Source organism: Cherax quadricarinatus, chromosome 83 (genome assembly GCF_038502225.1).
Source record: "Cherax quadricarinatus isolate ZL_2023a chromosome 83, ASM3850222v1, whole genome shotgun sequence".
In the NCBI taxonomy this organism is placed as follows: domain Eukaryota; kingdom Metazoa; phylum Arthropoda; class Malacostraca; order Decapoda; family Parastacidae; genus Cherax; species Cherax quadricarinatus.
In genome coordinates, this window is record NC_091374.1 from 13,519,914 (window position 1) to 13,542,191 (window position 22,278).

Sequence of the window (22,278 nt, forward strand, 5' to 3'; positions counted from 1 at the left end):
TTATTGAAGATCTGGTGATGACTGATGGGAAGGGAAGAGGGGAGTGTGTTGATGGTGTTAGTGTTTAGAAGGGGAATCCCCTTCCATTAGGACTTGAGGTGGCAAGTCCTTTTTCGGGGTTACTTCCCTTCTTTTAATGCCACTAGGACCAGCTTGAGAGTCACTGGACCTCTGTCACACAACTTATCTGCCCATAGAGGCCTGTACCTCACGTTCCTTTATGACATTCCTAACGTGTTTCACAACATTGTCAGTGTCACCATTAAACACTTGTTCAGGTTTCAGTCCTTCACTGTCTATGTACTCCTTGAATTCCTGCACATATTTTTCAGCTGCTTTTTGGTCCAAACTGGCAGCCTCACCATGCCTTATCACACTATGTATGCCACTACGATTCTTAAATCTCTCAACCCAACCTTTGCTGGCCTTAAATTCACTCACATCACCACTAATTGCTGGCATTTTTCTAATTAAATCGTCATGCAACTTCCTAGCCTTTTCACATATGATCACTTGAGAGATGCTATCTTCTGCTGTCTGTTTTTCGTTTATCCATACCAATAACAGTCTCTCAACATCTTCTATCACTTGCGATCTCAGTTTCAAAAACATAGTTGCACCTTTGGCAAGAACAGCTTCCTTGATTGCCGTTTTCTTGGCCACAATAGTAGCGATGGTTGATTGGGGTTTTGTGTACAGCCTGGCCAGCTCGGAGACATGCACTCCACTTTCATACTTAGCAATGATCTCTTTCTTCATATCCATAGTAATTCTCACCCTTTTTGCTGTAGGGTTGGCACTAGAAGCTTTCTTGGGGCCCATGGTGACTTATTTTGCAGGTGCAATCACTAAAAAGGCTGTGATAATATGAAATGTTCCGATTGTATGCTTGGAAGCGACCGCGGTGGCTGGCTGGCTTGTAAACACTGGCCAGAAGTGGACGCGTCTCAGACGGAAGGAATAGTGTTGGTCGAGTTTTTTAGCGCTAATCGAGGCAAAATTTTTGCGATGAAATGTATCGCTAGTCAGATTTATCGTTAATTGATGCCATCGCTGGTCGAGGGTCCACTGTACAACCATAAATACTATACGAAAATAGCCCACAAAGTCGGCATTTTAATTAAAAAAAAAAGTCGGAGTTTTTTTTTTCTCATTATGCACTGCGTGCTCCAGGATTTTTTTTATATGGTGCACACTGACCACACAGACCCATTCTCTCACATGTGGGCCTACCAGCTTTCTCCTGCTTGATTTGAAGCCGCTAGAATTTACGAGTATATATACGTCAAACACGGTACCTCGTAAGACGTATATATACGGCCGCGACAGTCAAAGGGTTAAAAAAAAAAAATTTTCTTACAGAATTAAAGAGCATATTTTTGTGAAGGTAATAAGACAAAAAAAAAATTCTGATCAGTACTTACCGAGAAGTTTGTCCAAAATGACCTGGTGGTGGCAACATCGACGAATTCCACATACGCACATTACTTTATTTAGCAGTTTTTGTAGTTTTTTTCTTTTCCAATTTTTTTCTTTTCCTACTAACATTTGGGGCCTGAGAGACCAATACTGTATATAATTTATATCTATTAACTCACTGTATTGAACACAATAACTGCACTAAAGTTATTATCATATCATTGTTTACCACTGTTGTTTATTACAATAAACATGCACAAATCTTGTAGTATAATACTAATGTTCTATCATATATTTACAATCACTGGACATGGTTTTAGAACTGCTGGAGCTTGTGGAACTCCTTGAAACAAGGCACGATGCACAGAGGTACCTTACATTCCTCACACATAAACCGAGTGTCTTTGCCGTCGTTTTGTTTGTGCACAGACGATGCATCTCTTCTGAGCAAATTTCTTCCGAGTTGAAGGAAGCTGTATTATGAAATGATCACCTTCCCTCCTCAAACGCTTGGGTATATCCTGAGGAGTTCGAGGACCTTGTTGTATAGTAGGTTTTGTTACCTGGTACTTCATTATGAGTTGTCTGACAACAGGCAAACAAAATTCACCATACAGTGGTCTGTTGCCAGTCTTCATTTGGTACATATTATATGCATTGAGCATTGAAATGTCCCTGAGATGGAAGAAAAGTTTCATGTACCACTTGTAACTTTTACAAACACAATCAACAAAGCCAATCATTTGTCAACCAAGCGCATGTTTTGTGTATAATCAATCACTGTCACGGGTTTTCGAATACGTTCATTAGTCACTCAATCAACTTTGCCACTGTCTTGCATTTCATTACGGTGAATGGTTGTCAACAATGTGACATCTCGTTTGTCATGCCACCATAATGCCATGAAGTCACTGGCAGTAAACACCTGCACGTCATCACGAGCACCTGCGCTGAGCCTGGGCATATGTTTATGATTAGAACGCACTGTGCCACACACATCTGTCTTGTTCACTCGCAAGAAATCGCTGAGTAACGGGCTTGTGTACCAGTTATCGGTATATAATGTATGCCCCTTACCAAGATACCTGAGATACCCAATAACATCTTGGTATCTTTCAATGTTTTACTTCCCGTGTATACAACAATATCCAATACCAGGCCACTGTCACAGTCACAGAGTACAAACAGTTTTATACCAAAGCGTTTCCTCTTGCTCGGTATATACTGCTTGAATGACAGCCTACCTTTGAACAAAATCAAAGATTCGTCAATTACAAGATTCTTGAATGGATAAAAGTATATGCTGAACTTTTGTTTGAGATACATAAAAACATTTCTAATCTTGTATAACCTGTCACTTCTGTCAGGCCTGGTTTTGTCAGAGAAGTGCAACATACGTAACAGTAAGATAAACCTGTTCACTGGTATGATTTCACTGAAGACCGGGGTAGAAATTAGCCGATCTGTGGACCAGTATGTTTTTATATTATGCTTATAGACATGAGGCATAAGCATTATTGTTGCAAAAAGCAAATACATTTCTGCAACAGTCATCTCTTTCCACCGGTGTAGCCTTGACTGTGGTGATATGATCGTATTTGCCATGGTGTACTCAAAATACTTAGTTTCCATCAATGGCTGGTCAAAGAATAATTCAAAGAATTCCAGTTCATTTACAGTGTTTCCAAGGGGACAAGTTGGTAGAATTCCACTTTCAGAGTCATCAAAGAGGTGGGGCTTGGGAACAAAATTGGGATTTTGCTGCCAATCCCAGATACGGTTTGCTGGTGGATACTGGACATCATAGGCTGGTTGTGCGGGTAGTTGTGGTTGTGGTGGGCTGGTGGCTGACGCTCTGCTTTGTCCTTGAACTGAGGAGTCAGCAGCGTGGGTCCCAGCCTGGGCTGGTGAGTCACGCATGGCCGTGGCACTACCATCACCACTACCACCATCTACTGATGCCTGTGGTCTATCCATGCCAAGTGTAGCCACATCATCCTGACTATCACTATCTATACCTGGTGTAGGGCAACGGGATGTACTCCGGGATGTACAGTGGACCCTCGCCTAACGCTATTATTCCGTTCCTGAGAGCTCAATGTTAGGCGAAATTATCGTTAGGCGAATTAATTTTCCCCATAAGAAATAATGGAAATCAAATTAATTCGTGCAAGACACCCAAAAGTATGAAAAAAAAATTTTTTACCATATGAAATATTAATTTTAATACACACAGACTGAAGAAGACATGCACAGTTACATGACACTTACCTTTATTGAAGATCTGGTGATGACTGATGGGATGGGAGGAGGGGAGAGAGTGGATGGTGTTAGTGTTTAGAAGGGGAATCCCCTTCCATTAGGACTTGAGGTGTCAAGTCCTTTTCCAGGGTTACTTCCCTTCTTCTTTTAATGCCACTAGGACCAGCTTGAGAGTCACTGGACTTCTGTTGCACAACATATCTGTCCATAGAGGCCTGTGCCTCTCGTTCCTTTATGACTTTCCTGAAGTGTTTCACAACATTGTCAGTGTAATAGTCACCAGCACGGCTTGCAATAGCTGTGTGAGGGTGATTTTCATCCATAAAGGTTTGCACTTCAAGCCACTTTGCATATATTTCCTTAATCTTTGAAGTAGGCAACTTCTTCAATTTCTCTCTCCCCTCCTCTGAAGCAGTTTCCTCAGGTGTGGCCTCTTGCTGTTGAAGATGATCTAGCAGCTCATCAGTGGTTAGTTCTTCATTGTCCTCGTCCTCCTCCACCAACTCTTCCACATCCTCCCCACTAACCTCCAACCCCAAGGACTTCCCCAATGCCACAATTGATTCCTCAACTGGCATACGCTTCTCAGGGTTAGCCTCAAATCCTTCTAAATCCCTTTGGTCTACACATTCTGGCCACAGTTTCTTCCAAGCAGAGTTCAAGGTCCTCTTAGTCACTTCCTCCCAAGCCTTACCTATAAGGTTTACACAATTGAGGATATTAAAGTGATCTCTCCAAAACTCTAAGAGAGTCAATTGAGTTTCTGAGGTCACTACAAAGCACCTTTCAAACAGAGCTTTTGTGTACAGTTTTTTGAAGTTTGGAATGACCTGCTGGTCCATAGGCTGCAGGAGAGGAGTGGTATTAGGAGGCAAAAACTTGATCTTAATGAAGCTCATGTCTGCAGAAAGTCGCTCTGCCACGTCTGAAGGATGACCAGGAGCATTCTCTAATACCAGGAGGCACTTAAGGTCTAATTTCTTTTCAATTAGGTAATTTTTCACAGTGGGGGCAAATGCATGGTGTAACCAGTCATAGAAAAAGTCCCTGGTAACCCATGCCTTACTGTTTGCCCTCCACAGCACACACAAATTAGCCTTGAGGATATTCTTTTGCCTGAACGCTCTGGGAGTTTCAGAGTGATACACCAATAAAGGCTTCACTTTGCAATCACCACTAGCATTGACACACATCAACAGAGTAAGCCTGTCTTTCACAGGCTTATGTCCTGGGAGTGCCTTTTCCTCCTCAGTAATGTAGGTCCTGCTTGGCATTTTCTTCCAAAACAGGCCTGTTTCGTCACAATTAAACACTTGTTCAGGTTTCAGTCCTTCACTGTCTATGTACTCCTTGAATTCATGCACATATTTTTCAGCTGCTTTGCGGTCTGAACTGGCAGCCTCACCATGCCTTATTACACTATGTATGCCACTACGCTTCTTAAATCTCTCAAACCAACCTTTGCTGGCCTTAAATTCACTCACATCACCACTAGTTGCAGGCATTTTTCTAATTAAATCCTCATGCAACTTCCTAGCCTTTTCACATATGATCGCTTGAGAGATGTTATCTCCTGCTGTCTGTTTTTCGTTTATCCACACCAATAACAGCCTCTCAACATCTTCTATCACTTGCGATCTCTGTTTTGAAAACAAAGTTGCACCTTTGGCAAGAACAGCTTCCTTGATTGCCGTTTTCTTGCCCACAATAGTAGCAATGATTGATTGGGGTTTTGTGTACAACCTGGCCACCTCGGAGACACGCACTCCACTTTCATACTTAGCAATGATCTCTTTCTTCATATCCATAGTAATTCTCACCCTTATTCCTGTAGGATTGGCACTAGAAGCTTTCTTGGGGCCCATGGTCACTTATTTTGCAGGTGAAATCACTAAAAACGCTGTGATAATACGAAATGTTCCGATTGTATGCTTGGATGTGACCGCGGAGGCTGGCTTGTAAACACTGCCACCCGCGGAACAAGTGAGGCTGGCTCAGGCAGCACATGGACGCGTCTCGGACGAATCGCATTGAGAGAGTTTTTTAGCGCTAGGCGAGGCAAAATTTTTGCGTTAAAATGTATCGCTAGACGGATTTAATGTTATGCGATGCCATCGTTAGGCGAGGGTCCACTGTACTCCGTCCCCTGGGCACAGCATAGGGTACATTACCCGAGCGCATGCGGCGGCGTACATACCAACGCTTCACTGGTGAATATGATTCCTCACTATCACTACTCAAATGACCATCAAGAGCAATAAAATCACAATCCACGTCACTATCATCATCATTACTGAAGTCAGAGGCCTGGCCACGTGAAAATTATAGTTTTCTCTTGCACTGAGGTACAACCGACCGTGACTGACGAGTGCCCACACCAGAGGTAGAAGGTTGAGGATCGTCAGGGTTTTCTGCACTATTATCGATGTCCTGGTCATTCCTTTTGATCACTAACTGATCAAAGCCAAAGAATTCGTCTTCATTTCCACTTCCATCACTGTCAGAACTATCAGATAGGAACAGGAGAGTCCCAATTTTCCTTGGAGTGAGAGCTGCCTTGCGACGAGGCATGGTGAACAAGGGTAACTGAGCCGGCATTCCCACAATGCTATGCGGGCGCCTAGATTTTTTGTTCATGGCGCACACCCACCACGCAGACCCGTTCTCTCACATGTAGGCCTATGAGCGTTTTTGCGCTAAATTTGACAGCGCTAGAATTTTGGCGTAGATCTACAGTTAGGACACAACATGAAGCTGTAGATCTACAGGATGGACCCTGAAAGGGTTTAACTATAGTATGAACTACGCAATCATCTTTCAACTAACAATGGTGGTTGAATTGCCACTGCCAGATTCACAAGAAATCTAGTAACACCATCATCAGTCCTGCTAGAAGAACAAAGGCCTCACTGGAGGGTTACCCGACACCTCATGATGAACCATTATTCATCAGATGAGTCGCTACATGACCCTTGTCGGTTTAGCGCTTTATCTGATTATAATAATAATCAGGTGGAGTGATCCCACCACCCCAGAACTATCAAACGAGGGCTAAGAGCCATTTCTTTTTCTTCTGTCTAGGAGTTCTATTTCAGAAAAGGAGAATTATCCCCATTAATAAGATCAAGAGGAGAAGGGTATTTCAAACTTAATTGGATGAAGAGGAGAAAAGGTCCATTTCCTCAGATTAACAGCCCATTCACTGTGGCAAAAAGACTACTGTATTTAACCCTTTCATGGAGCAATGATAGATTTTGCTGAACAGACATACAGTGGACCCTCAACCAACAATATTAATCCATTCCTGAGAGCTCATTGTTAGTCGAAATTATCGTTAGTCGAGTTAATTTTCCCCATAAGAAATAATGGAAATCAAATTAATCCGTTCCCGACACCCCAAAGTACAGTGGACCCCCGCATAGCGGACGCCTTGCATAGCGGACAATCCGCATAGCGGACGCTTTGTTCGCTAAAATTTTGCCCCGCATAGTGGACAAAAACCCGCTCAGCGGCCTTCGTCCGAGACGCGTCCAATGTGCGCCCTCAGCCAGCCTCACATGTGCCGCCCGTGCCATTGTTTACCAGCCAGCCTCCGCGGTAACATTCAAGCATACACTCGGAATATTTCGTATTATTACAGTGTTTTCGGTGCTGTTTCTGGAAAATAAGTGACCATGGGCCCCAAGAAAGCTTCTAGTTCCAACCCTACAGCAATAAGGGTTAGGATTCCTATTGAAATAAAGAAAGAGATCATTGATAAGTATGAAAGTGGAGTACGTATCACCGACCTGGTCAGGTTGTACAAGAAACCAAAATCAACCATCTCTTCTATTGTGGGCAAGAAAACGGCAATCAAGGAAGCTGTTGTTGCCAAAGGTTTAACTGTGTTTTCGAAACAAAGATCGCAAGTGATGGAAGATGTTGAGAGACTCTTATTGGTGTGGATAAATGAAAAACAGCTAGCAGGAGATAGCGTCTCTCAAGCGATCATATGTGAAAAGGCTAGGAAGTTGCATGACGATTTAATTAAAAAAATGCCTGCAACTAGTGATGATGTGAGTGAATTTAAGGCCAGCAAAGGTTGGTTTGAGAGATTTAAGAAGCGTAGTGGCATCCATAGTGTGATACGGCATGGTGAGGCTGCCAGTTCGGACCACAAAGCGGCTGAAAAATATGTGCATGAATTCAAGGAGTACATAGAAACTGAAGGACTGAAACCTGAACAAGTGTTTAATTGTGATGAAACAGGCCTGTTCTGGAAGAAAATGCCAAGCAGGACCTACATTACTCAGGAGGAAAAGGCACTCCCAGGACATAAGCCTATGAAAGACAGGCTTACTTTGTTGATGTGTGCCAATGCTAGTGGTGATTGCAAAGTTAAGCCTTTATTAGTGTATCACTCTGAAACTCCCAGAGTGTTCAGGCAAAAGAATGTCCTCAAGGATAATTTGTGTGTGCTGTGGAGGGCAAACAGTAAGGCATGGGTCACTAGGGAATTTTTCTATAACTGGTTACACCATGCATTTGCCCCCAATGTGAAAGATTACCTAACTGAAAAGAAATTAGACCTTAAGTGCCTCCTGGTGTTAGACAATGCCCCTGGTCATCCTACAGACGTGGCAGAGCGACTTTATGGGGACATGAGCTTCATTAAGGTGAAGTTTTTGCCTCCTAATACCACTCCTCTCCTCTCCTGCAGCCCATGGACCAGCAGGTCATTTCCAACTTCAAGAAACTGTACACAAAAGCTCTGTTTCAAAAGTGCTTTGAAGTGACCACAGACACTCGATTGACTCTTTTAGAGTTTTGGAAGGATCACTTTAATATCCTCAATTGTGTAAACCTTATAGGTAAGGCTTGGGAGGGAGTGACTAAGAGAACCTTGAACTCTGCTTGGAAGAAACTGTGGCCAGAATGTGTAGACAAAAGGGATTTTGAAGGGTTTGAGGCTAACCCTGAGAGGAGTATACCAGTTGAGGAATCAATTGTGGAATTGGGGAAGTCCTTGGGGTTGGAGGTTAGTGGGGATGATGTGGAAGAGTTGGTGGAGGAGGACAATGAAGAACTAACCACTGATGAGCTGATAGATCAACTTCAAGAGCAAGAGGCCAGACCTGGGGAAACTGGTTCGAAGGAGGGGAGAGAGAAATTGAAGGAATTGCCTACTTCAAAGATTAAGGAAATGTGTGCAAAATGGCTTGAAGTGCAAACCTTTTTTGATGAAAATCACCCTCACACAGCTATTGCAAGCCGTGCTGGTGACTGTTACAATGACACTGTTGTGAACCACTTTAGACAAATCATAAAGGAACGAGAGGTACAGGCCACTATGGACAGATATGTTGTGCGAAAGAAGTCCAGTGACTCTGAAGCTGGTCCTAGTGGCATTAAAAGAAGTAACCCCAGAAAAGGACTTGCTACCTCAAGTCCTAATGGAAGGGGATTCCCCTTCTAAACACTAACACTCTCTCTCCCCTCCTCCCATCCCATCAATCATCACCAGATCTTCAATAAAAGTAAGTGTCATGTAATTGTGCATGCCTTTTTCAGTTTGTGTGTACTAAAATTAACATTTTTTTGTGGTAAAAAAAATTTTTTTTCATACTTTTGGGTGTCTTGCACGGATTAATTTTATTTCCATTATTTCTTATGGGGAAAATTCATTCGCATAGCGAACATTTCGCATAACAGCCAGCCCTCTTGCACGGATTAAGGTCGCTATGCGGGGGTCCACTGTATTGAAAAAAAAAATTTTACCACATGAAATATTAATTTTAATACACACAAACTGAAGAAGACATGTATAATTACATGACACTTACCTTTATTGAATATCTGGTGATGATTGATGGGATGGGAGGAAGGGAGAGTGTGGATGGTGTTAGTGTTTAGAAGGGAAATCCCCTTCCATTAGGACTTGAGGTAGCAAGTGCTTTTCCGGGGTTACTTCCCTTCGTCTTTTAACCCTTTCAGGGTCCGTCCCGTAGATCTACGGCTTTACGTTCAGGGTCCAAACCGTAGATCTACGCCATGAGCTCAGCTCACTCTGATAAACTGTGAGTGGTACATTTGGGCCTAGATATGAGAGAATACATCTATGTGGTATGTGTGCACCACATAAAACAGATCCTGCAGCACACTGTGTATAATGAGAGAAAAAAAATGAAATCATGATTTTTCGATTAAAACAGCAACTTTGCAGTGTTTTTACGTATGTTTTTTATAGTTGTATTTGCGATTTCTTGGTCTCATTTGATAGAATGGAAGACATATTACAGAAATAGAGATGATTTTGATTAGTTTTAGCATTGGAAATGGCTTGAAACTGAGCTCAAAGTAGCGAAAATGTTAAATTTTTGCCGATATTCAAGAGTAAACAAACGACCTCACACATCTAATACACGTCAGCTGGTGGGTCTAATATACATTCACAAATATGGTGATGATATTTATACAATTATTACAGTATTGCATAAGAGTAAATCTTCTATTTTTTGGTGTGAATAAAAATTCATTATGTGAATAAAAAATCAAAATGGAATTTATTTGTAAAGCCTCAAAACATAACTAATGAACAGAGGAAATGTTAGTTTAGTGCCAGGAATGCCTACATTGTTCATTCTGGACCCTATTTTGAAATTGGAATATTTTGAACTTTGTGTTAAATTGGCCAAATTAACAATTTCCGATCACTTTATTTTGTAGTTGAAACAGTTGACTTGGCGATTTCTTGTGCTCAATCGATAGAATAGAAGTAATACTAGTGAAATAGCTAAGAATTTGGTTGATTGGAATAATGTAATTGGCCTAAAATGGGAGTCAAAGTCGGCAAAATCGCCGATTCGTAAATATCGCTCACACATCAAAATTCGTGAGCATAATTACTTCAATTTTCCACCAAATTTCGTACTTTTTGTTTTATTACCTTCACAGAAAGATTCTCTACGATTTCATAAGAAAAAATAACAAATTTTTTTTTTTTAAATTCTTGGACACTGGTGCGTGACTCCAGATTTGGGCCTTGGACCCTGAAAGGGTTAATGCCACTAGGACCAGCTTGAGAGTCACTTGACCTCTGTTGCACAACATATCTGTCCATAGAGCTCTGTACCTCCCGTTCCTTTAAGATTTGTCTAAAATGGGCCATAACATTGTCATTGTAATAGTCACCAGCACGGCTTGCAATAGCTGTGTTAGGGTGATTTTCATCCATAAAGGTTTGCAGTTCAACCCACTTTGCACACATTTCCTTAATCTTTGAAATAGGCACAATGGATTCCACAACTGGCATAGGCATCTCAGGGATAACCCCAAACCCTTTCTTAATTTCCATACTAATTCTCACCCTTTTTACCACAGGGTTGGCACTAGAAGCTTTCTTGGGGCCCATGGTGACTTATTTTGCTGGTACAGTCACTAAAAACGCTGTGGTATGAAATGTTCCGATTGTATGTTTGGAATGGACCGCAGTAGCTGGCTTGTAAACACTGGCACCCACGGGACAAGTGAGGCGCGCTCAGCGTTGGTCAAGTTTTTTAGCACTAGTCGAGGCAAAATTTTTGCGTTAAAATGTATCGCTAGTCGGATTTAACGTTATACGATTCCATCGTTGGTCGAGGGTCCACTGTACTATTTAAGTTACTGGTGTAGTAAACATTATGGTAAGAAATATTACCATTTTGTAACAAATTTTATCCTTTTCACATTTTTTACCAATAATATTAACTAATAAACTAAACTTTATAACATTACTCTCAACAACATTAACGGCTTCTCAGAACATTACAAATATGTACACAAGAGGGACTTTTAAAACTGGGTAAAAAAAAAAAAAAGTTTTTACATTTTTAATGCCATAGTATACACCAAACATTACTGAAACCTGAATTACTGTACAACCTTTCCCTGATTACATTGCACATCTATTGTCCCAAGCAAGTTACAGTATGTTTTCTAAAAGGGGTTTTTAAAACCAGATAAAAAAGATGAATGATGTTGACAGCTAACCCACAAACTGGAGATCAATCTTAAGACAATCCTAAATGTTTTTACACTTTTAATGGCATCATATACTATACTCAACCCACCCTCCGAAAACCTAAATCTATTTCCACCATACAGTTTTAAGCAAATCTCTCGTGTTACAATACTTAGCTAAGTTAGGTTAGTTACTTTTTTAAGTGACAATCTAAGTATAATGTACCATGATGCCAATAAATGCCATAATACATGAAGGTGATAAGAACATTCAAAGCATATAGTAAAAAAAAAAAAACTGATTTTGATTAGGAGGCTGGGCCGATATAACACACATCACTAAAACTTCAGTTATAAGCTTTCCCAATTTCATCACTAACCCATCATACCACCTAGAAAGTTATGAACACATTTTCTTTTATAAATTAATGTACAATCACTTAAACATCACCTTGAGAGTAAGAGATTATTTGATATAGCAATGTATTGTTTAAATAAATTATTATTTTGCTATTCGTAATGCTTTATGCACCTGCTTACCAGAAAGTCTATAGTATTACTAATGTTAAGAAAGAACAAGAGCACCAATCTCTCCAAGATAAAATTAGTCGTAGTAACCATTTAGGTTAGGTAAGGTTCATCAGGAAACAGGACAAGTGTTTCCCAAGGCGGGTCTTAGTCAGATGATGACCCGCCATTGGAGCTTTTGGTCATCTGACCAAGGCCTTCCACTGGCTTACTGGTCCGCTCCTTTAACCGTTTAATCAAGAACTAATAGAGTTCATCAGCAGATTATAATTGAAATGCTGGATGTCAACAAATTTGATGTCAGTAGTCTGAAAGAAGGCAAACAACTTCTCTGCATTTTCTAGATAAGAAGTTTTACTGATAATATGAACAAACAACACAGAAGTTGCTGCCTTTTTTTTTTTTTTTTTTTGCATGTTCCCAACATAGCTTTGACTTGACTCACAAAATCGTAATGACATGATTCAGTACACCATTTAGTACAAGATAAAACATACCAAATGTAGGAATTTAATAACGGGAAAACCTTTAGTTAACAGCTATGCTATTATATAGGTTATTTCAAGTTTAGTACTCCAGTTACCTGAGCAACCTGAGGTTGGTGTAGAACAGTGTTGAACCAACGAGTTAGACAAGGCATCTTCTTCCGAGAAGCACCATCAAATCCATTTTGGAAAGCTGGTATCAATGATGCAAAGACACTTATATCAGCAAGCGACAGTCTCTCTCCAACCAGAAAGGTATGATCCCGAAGATAAACATTAAGTTTCTGCATCTCCTTCATAGCAGCTCCATAAGCATCACCTGCATTACTTCCCTTCTTGGACTTAGCCTGAGATGGCACCATCCCAGAACACACAACTGGTAACAGGAGAGAGTCAGCTGATGACATCCAACTTAATATTTGCCCTTGGTCAACTGCATTAGAACCTCTAAGTTGTTCAGATGCAAGGTACCAGGCAGGAGCTATACTTCCACTTAGGGGCCCATCTGGAGTTTGTAAGCCAGGCACTATACTTGAGCCAAATCGAGAAATATATTCCTCTGAAACATTTGTTACCCCTGCCTTGAAATTTGAAGAAACTGTGACCTCCTTCCCAGAAAATTTAGCAGCTATCAGTGCTGGAAATGCACGGACATTGTTAGCATACGTATGAAGCACAATTCCATTTTTAGAGACCTGAGGAGTTACTTTTTGTATAATTTGCTGTTCAATTTTTTCTCTCTTAACTTCCTTTGGTTGGCTTACATCATTAGTAGTTGGCTGTGGGGCAGCTAGGACCACAGTTCCAACACCCAATTTTTCTTGAGCAAATTTTTCAGAAAGAGCCAATGCTTCTTTCAGGGCATTAACATTGGTGCCACTCACCTGAGCAGACTCTGGTTTACCACCACCTTTGCCATTCAAGAGTGTTATCAAATTTCTAACCCATTCATCAGCTTTTAGGCCTTTAGCAACTATATCTTGTGGTACAGATGCCATAGCAAGAATCTTATTAGCGTCTTCATCAGCACTGATAAAGAGCGCTGGAGGCCCATTCTTTACTTCCTTTAAGGCATCATTAACCACCTTATTTTGAGCAAATGCTTTTATTTCGGTCACTAAATATGGAATGTTTGAGTTTGCTGCCAACAAATTCTTCGTAATCTGGATGGCTTCCTTAGATGCAGCAGTTTTTTGTGCCCTATCAGCATCTCCTTGAACTTTCTTAATGGCTTCAACTGCCTTCCGCAATTCTTCCTTCTTCCAGTGCTGTATATGAGCGTGATTAATGTCATTTAACACATCTGTAAGAAGCCGAACAACTTCTCTGAACGAAAGATTATTTCCTTCTATCCTTTTCTTCAACTTATTGACTTCATTCTCTAGGTGTGAAGCTTTGTTTAAAGCTTTAATAGCCTCTGGACCTGTAATGGCAACAATTCTTCTGATTCCTTTAGCAATAGCTTCCTCACTGACAATAACAAAATCTCTTACATGTCCAGTTTGAAGGAGGTGAGTTCCACCACAAAATTCAATGCTGGTAATACTTCCAGCTGGACTATGTGGATCAGCCTCTAAGGTTTCAACTGGGATACCCACAGAAACTACTCTAACGGGGTCTGGGTACACCTCGCCAAACACTGCACGAAGACCCTGAATGTTCTTTGCCACAGACAGTGGTGCAGTTTTGGCATACACCTTTTTATTTTCTCTAACCATTTCTCTGGCAATTTCTTCAGTCTTCCTCACTTGGTCTACAGTCATGGCACATTTATTTGTAAAATCAAATCGAAGTCTATCAGGTGCCACCAAGGACCCTCTTTGATCTGCCTCTGAAGAAAGCACTTGCCGAAGAGCATAATTGAGAATGTGAGTACCTGTGTGATTATTCATAAGGTGCTTCCTGCGTTCCCAATCAAAAGTCAGATTCATGTCATCACCAACACTTATTGTACCTTCCACCACACCAATATGGCAAACAAAGCCACCTTTCACTTCCACAGATTCAACCTTAAATTCTGTCTCTTCATCATTCATCTTAACCATGAACCCTTCATCAGACATCTGACCGCCACTTTCTGCATAGAAATTTGTCTTGTCAAGAATAATGCCACATCTATTTCCAGATGCAACTTTGTCTACAAACTGGTTATTGGACCTAATAGCAATAACTTTTCCACTGCAAGGCTGGAACTCATAACTTGACTCTGGTGAATCCCCAGCACTGTACGTAAATTTAACACTATCATCTGTGAAAGGTACTTCCCTGTTCTTAAGATCTTCAATAGCATGAACATCTAACCTGAATGAATTATCCTTGTCCTTATTCTCCCCTCTTGACTTTTCCTGAGCCTCTTTTTTATTTTCTTCAAAGTTCACCATATCAACGGTCAGACCATTCTCTTCAGCCATTAACTGGGTCAAATCAACTGGGAATCCGTATGTATCATAAAGTCTCCATGCTACATCACCTGGTACCACCTGAGCCCCATCTAGTTTTCTTATTGTACGCCCAAACATTTTCTGCCCTCTGTCTAGAGTTTTCAAAAATTGTAATTCTTCTTCGTTTATTACATCTTTAATGTACTCTGGGTCTTTTGATACCTCTGGAAAAGCATCTTTTAATAATTCTACTACCACATCAACCAGACTGGCAAACATTCCAGGTTTCATTCCTATTTTCTCTGAGGCATAACGGATACCCCTCCTCAAAATGCGGCGCAGGACATAACCTCTTCCTGTATTGTCTGGCATGCCACCATCAGATAATGCTATTGTCAATGTTCGTATATGATCAGCTAAAACCCTATAAGCCATATCAATTCCATCAACATCATCCTTACCAACTCTACCAGAGTATGGCCTACTACCTGATGACTTTTGGATGGCTTCAAAGATTGGTACAAAAACATCAGTGTCATAATTAGACCTCTTGTTTTGAAGTATTGACACCAGGCGTTCTAGACCCATGCCACAATCAATATGCTTTTTTGGCAAAGGTTTCAGAGAACCATTTGTTTCCCTATTGTACTGCATAAATACAAGATTCCATATCTCCAAAACATCTGGGTCATCCATATTAACAAGGTGAGCTACATGACGTCCACCAATACGATCGAAGTGAATCTCAGAGCAAGGACCACAGGGCCCAGTTTCACCCATTTCCCAAAAGTTGTCTTTCATATTTCCTGGTAATACACGATCCTCTGGTATACCCAAGTCAATCCAGATCTGCTTACACTCTAAGTCTGGCTCAAGGCCCTGTTCTTTGTCACCCCCAAAATAGGTAACATACAAATGCTCTTTAGGTAACTTGTACCAGTTAACAAGAAGATCCCAGGCCCAAGCACATACCTCTTTCTTGAAATAGTCCCCAAAAGACCAGTTGCCTAACATCTCAAAGAAAGTGTGGTGATACACATCCTTACCAACATCATCAAGATCATTATGTTTTCCACCAGCACGGATGCATTTCTGAGAGTTAACAGCACGTACTAGATTGGCCATGTCACTGCTGGGATCTACACTGCCTATAAAAATGGGCTTAAACTGGTTCATGCCAGCATTAGCAAAAAGCAGAGTGGGGTCATCGTGAGGAATAGTCGGAGAGCTGTGTTGATAGGTGTGGTTATGCTGCTTCTGGAAGTAGTCAAAGAACATCTGCCTGACTTCTGCACACTTCATTTTGCCTGTGAATAAATTAAGACAATTAATATCTATTATGGTAATAACTCTATACACATAGAGGCAATTAATGAAAAGTATACATAAAAATAATTTAAGTGGACAATATTCAGTACAGTCACCCATACAAATTTGCAGGCTTCAGTATTTGTGTTTCAATTATCTGCTTTTATTAGTGGGCAACCAGCTAACAAATTCATTTATCCAACATTTATTCTGAAAAGCAACCAACATACAGCATTTATACTGATAAGTAACCAGCAAACTGAGTCATTTGTCCAGTGTTTATACAAAGGGTCAGCCAGCAAATAGATTCAATTATCTAATATTTTTCTGGCTCAATGACTTTCACGGGAACAAATCACTTTTTATTCTGGGAGTTATTTCTTACGAATGAGACATAAAAAACTGTAGAGATATAGTTTATAAAAGATAAAATAAACCAAAGTCTGAAGAAAACTCTTGTTATGAAGAATATATTTCACATTTTTTTTCAATTTCTAGTTTTGAAAAGCTTCTACAATGATTGAACTGCAAGAGCAAATTCATGTAAAGTAAACATACTGCACATGTATAATTGTTACAAAATTACATTACAATTATTTCATACTTTTTGAAAATCCCATTGATAGGCTGAGTATTTTGGGCACATTAAAACTACAACTTAAATCAATTTGCCATTATACATCGTTAAAACTTTAGTCGAATGTCAACGTTAATATAAGTTTTCTGAGGGTAAGTCTATTAAGTGCAATAATAATTTTAAGTAACAAAACCCTATACAGTACATTAAATCTGTATTGACAATTTTAGCTATAATAATTATTGGAAGAAATATGATGGCAAAAATAAGTAAGTTTATTCAGGTATACACAAATACAGTTACATAAATTATCATACATAACAACATATGTGTAGAGAACCTAGGATAACCCAAAAAAGTCAGACAGAGTGACTTATTTCCATTGGAGTCCTTGCAATCATTAAACAGGTAAGGAGTTACAATAAAAGAAGATATACTAGGGGAGAGGTAAACTTAGTTATTTTCATACAAGAAGTCACTCTCCTCCCTCTCTGTAGCCTTATTCATAAGGTACATTTTGGCTCTCTTCTTGAACTGGTTCAAGCTATGACAAGCTTTGACCTGTGCAGGCAGTCTATTCCACTCTTTAATTACTATGTAGAAAAATGCCTTTCAAGCCTGACCACTGACTCTATATACTGCAAAGTTCTTCTCCCTTCCCTTGGTTCTATAATTGCATTGGTTCCCAGCCTTCACAAAACTGGCAATAAGATATTGGGGACACTGGTTGTGAACAATTTTATAAGTGCATAAATATGAAATAAATTTAGGTATACACAAGCACAATTATCATACATAGTAACATGTTTAAATTACCTAAAATAAACCGAAAAACAAGTAAATTATTTCCATTGGAGTCCCTGGAAATGCTAACTAAAATCTGGATATTTCTGAAGCAACTGGCGGACAGAGAATGCTTAAAATCTTATGGTAGTATTATTATAATCATGGGGGAGCACTAAACCCGTAGGACAAAAAAATCTTGTGGTAAAAATACTCAATTTCAGAAATCTGCATTAAATCATCATTCTTCCTTTTCTTTTTTACTGTCATCCTAATTCGTCTTTCTTCTTCAACATCATCTTGACTGACTGATTGATCATCTTTATCTTCTAAATCATCATCTTTATCTTCTAAAACTTACCATCATCACCTTCTAAATCTTACCATCATCATCATCATCATCTTGAAGATTCACTCTCGCAAAATGTGACTAATTTCCACAACAGATTCCACCTTTATCCTCTCAAAATAACCTAGAGAGAGACTAACACACACTTCCCTGGTAACTTCAATAGTCTTACATCCTAATAATGAAGACGAACCGTAATTATTTCGTGGGTTTTGAGGTTAAATATGGTGAAGAGGAAGAGCAGAGCCGCCTCGCCTCAGCTGCCGCTGGTCGGTTACACACCAATGTGTGTTGTTCTGTAAACACTAAACACATGTGTCCGGTGTATACACTTTTCCAAAGCTTTATTCATCTGTAAATCGTAGTAATTAATGCTCACGGTTATTTTTGTTATATATCTTATTTGAAACTAACTATATATATATATATATATATATATATATATATATATATATATATATATATATATATATATATATATATATATATATATATATATATATATATATATATATATATATATATATATATATATATATATATATATATATATATATATATATATATATATATATATATATATATATATATATATATATATATATATATATATATATATATATATATATAATATATATATATATATATATATATATATATATATATATATATATATATATATATATTCTCAAGCCACTCATGGCAAATATATAGAAAGTAATGAAAACTAAATATGCATATAAAAGCGTATACTTACACATGAATTTCATAATTACATCATTTAATTTTACGAATTCAGTCGATCTATTTTACTCGATCCAAATTCATGTTTATTCCAACTCATGTTTATTCCAACTCCTCATCCTTGACGCTGGTGAGGGGCTCTTGATCTAGGGAATTGGATCTGTGCTCCAGTTCCCTGAATTAAGCCTGAATGCCTTCCATCCCCCCATAGGCGCTGTATAATCCTACGGGTTTAGTGCTTCCCCCTTGATTATAATAATAATCCAACTCCTCAAAGGTGAATTCACAATTAACAAAAAATCCAAATTCTATTTTTTTTAAACCTTATGCATGCATGCTGTAAAATGTAATTAATTAATTAGAGGATAATGCAAGATTTTTAGTGGGAATCCGGATAGCTGGGGATCCTGACGTCACTGCCTCTGGTTGACGTAATACTTGGGGCCTCTTACGTCAGGGACGCGCGACGACGTGTGCGCACAATAAATAAAATGAAAAATTAGTATAGACAGGTAAATACAGAGGTATAATCAAGTAGATTATTGTATATTGTGCCTACCTGCTGGGATGCAGCAAATATATACATATATTCATTACACAGTATGTTTACCTGGAGTTTACCTGGAGAGAGTTCCGGGGGCCAACGCCCCCGCGGCCCGGTCTGTGACCAGGCCTCCTGGTGGATCAGAGCCTGATCAACCAGGCTGTTACTGCTGGCTGCACGTAAACCAACGTACGAGCCACAGCCCGGCTGGTCAGGAACCGACTTTAGGTGCTTGTCCAGTGCCAGCTTGAAGACTGCCAGGGGTCTGTTGGTAATCCCCCTTGTGTGTGCTGGGAGGCAGTTGAACAGTCTCGGGCCCCTGACACTTATTGTATGGTCTCTTAACGTGCTAGTGACACCCCTGCTTTTCATTGGGGGGATGGTGCATCGTCTGCCAAGTCTTTTGCTTTCGTAGTGAGTGATTTTCGTGTGCAAGTTCGGTACTAGTCCCTCTAGGATTTTCCAGGTGTATATAATCATGTATCTCTCCCTCCTGCGTTCCAGGGAATACAGGTTTAGAAACCTCAAGCGCTCCCAGTAATTGAGGTGTTTTATCTCCGTTATGCGCGCCGTGAAAGTTCTCTGTACATTTTCTAGGTCGGCAATTTCACCTGCCTTGAAAGGTGCTGTTAGAGTGCAGCAATATTCCAGCCTAGATAGAACAAGTGACCTGAAGAGTGTCATCATGGGCTTGGCCTCCCTAGTTTTGAAGGTTCTCATTATCCATCCTGTCATTTTTCTAGCAGATGCGATTGATACAATGTTATGGTCCTTGAAGGTGAGATCCTCCGACATAATCACTCCCAGGTCTTTGACGTTGGTGTTTCGCTCTATTTTGTGGCCAGAATTTGTTTTGTACTCTGATGAAGATTTAATTTCCTCATGTTTACCATATCTGAGTAATTGAAATTTCTCATCGTTGAACTTCATATTGTTTTCTGCAGCCCACTGAAAGATTTGGTTGATGTCCGCCTGGAGCCTTGCAGTGTCTGCAATGGAAGACACTGTCATGCAGATTCGGGTGTCATCTGCAAAGGAAGACACGGTGCTGTGGCTGACATCCTTGTCTATGTCGGATATGAGGATGAGGAACAAGATGGGAGCTAGTACTGTGCCTTGTGGAACAGAGCTTTTCACCGTAGCTGCCTCGGACTTTACTCTGTTGACGACTACTCTCTGTGTTCTGTTAGTGAGGAAATTATAGATCCATCGACCGACTTTTCCTGTTATTCCTTTAGCGCGCATTTTGTGCGCTATTACGCCATGGTCACACTTGTCGAAGGCTTTTGCAAAGTCTGTATATATTACATCTGCATTCTTTTTGTCTTCTAGTGCATTTAGGACCTTGTCGTAGTGATCCAGTAGTTGAGACAGACAGGAGCGACCTGTTCTAAACCCATGTTGCCCTGGGTTGTGTAACTGATGGGTTTCTAGATGGGTGGTGATCTTGCTTCTTAGGACCCTTTCAAAGATTTTTATGATATGGGATGTTAGTGCTATTGGTCTGTAGTTCTTTGCTGTTGCTTTACTGCCCCCTTTGTGGAGTGGGGCTATGTCTGTTGTTTTTAGTAACTGAGGGACGACCCCCGTGTCCATGCTCCCTCTCCATAGGATGGAAAAGGCTCGTGATAGGGGCTTCTTGCAGTTCTTGATGAACACAGAGTTCCATGAGTCTGGCCCTGGGGCAGAGTGCATGGGCATGTCATTTATCGCCTGTTCGAAGTCATTTGGCGTCAGGATAACATCGGATAGGCTTGTGTTAATCAAATTTTGTGGCTCTCTCATAAAAAATTCATTTTGATCTTCGACTCTCAGTCTGGTTAGCGGCTTGCTAAAAACTGAGTCATATTGGGACTTAAGTAGCTCACTCATTTCCTTGCTGTCATCTGTGTAGGACCCATCTTGTTTAAGTAGGGGCCCAATACTGGACGTTGTTCTCGATTTTGATTTGGCATAGGAGAAGAAATACTTTGGGTTTCTTTCGATTTCATTTATGGCTTTTAGTTCTTCCCGCGATTCCTGACTCCTAAAGGATTCTTTTAGCTTAAGTTCGATGCTTGCTATTTCTCTGACCAGTGTCTCCCTGCGCATTTCAGATATATTGACCTCTTTTAGCCGCTCTGTTATTCTTTTCCGTCGCCTGTAAAGGGAGCGCCTGTCTCTTTCTATTTTACATCTACTCCTCCTTTTTCTTAGAGGAATAAGCCTTGTGCATACATCGAGTGCCACCGAGTTAATCTGTTCTAGGCATAAGTTTGGGTCTGTGTTGCTTAGTATATCTTCCCAGCTTATATCGGTTAGGACTTGGTTTACTTGGTCCCACTTTATGTTTTTGTTATTGAAGTTGAATTTGGTGAATGCTCCCTCGTGACTAGTCTCATTTTGTCGGTCTGGGGCTCCACGCATACATGTCTGAACCTCAATTACGTTGTGATCTGAGTATATTGTTTTTGATATGGTGACATTTCTTATCAGATCATCATTGTTAGTGAAGATGAGGTCTAGTGTATTCTCCAGTCTAGTAGGCTCTATTATTTGCTGGTTTAAATTGAATTTTGTGCAGAGATTTAAAAGCTCGTGTGAGTGTGAGTTTTCATCAGAGCTGCCTCCTGGTATTATTACTGCAACAATATTATTTGCTATATTCCTCCATTTTAGGTGCCTTAAGTTGAAATCCCCCAGGAGCAAGATGTTGGGTGCAGGAGCTGGAAGATTTTCCAGACAGTGGTCAATTTTTAACAGCTGTTCCTGGAATTGCTGGGATGTTGCATCCGGAGGCTCGTAGACTACCACAATGACTAGGTTTTGGTTCTCGACCTTTACTGCTAAAACTTCCACTACGTCATTTGAGGCATTAAGCAGTTCTGTGCAAACAAGTGACTCTGCAATGTACAGGCCAACCCCCCCCCCCCTTTTGCCTG

General features: G+C 40.2%; 1 protein-coding gene across 1 annotated transcript; it reads right to left on the reverse strand.

Moving 5' to 3' along the window:
* Window positions 1–12,568: 12,568 nt before the first annotated feature.
* Window positions 12,569–18,393, reverse strand: AlaRS (alanine--tRNA ligase, cytoplasmic). The gene is made up of 2 exons (XM_053796129.2): window positions 18,263–18,393; window positions 12,569–16,359 (listed from the first exon to the last, which is right to left on the reverse strand). Exon 2 carries the CDS (start codon window positions 16,352–16,354, stop codon window positions 12,743–12,745), a length of 3,612 nt encoding a protein of 1,203 aa, XP_053652104.2. The 5' UTR covers window positions 16,355–16,359; window positions 18,263–18,393; the 3' UTR covers window positions 12,569–12,742.
* Between the last annotated feature and the right edge of the window lie 3,885 nt (window positions 18,394–22,278).

Coding starts and splice junctions, on each gene's coding strand:
- AlaRS (XM_053796129.2), bottom strand. CDS start 16,354: ATGAAGTGTGCAGAAGTCAGGCAGATGTTCTTTGACTACTTCCAGAAG.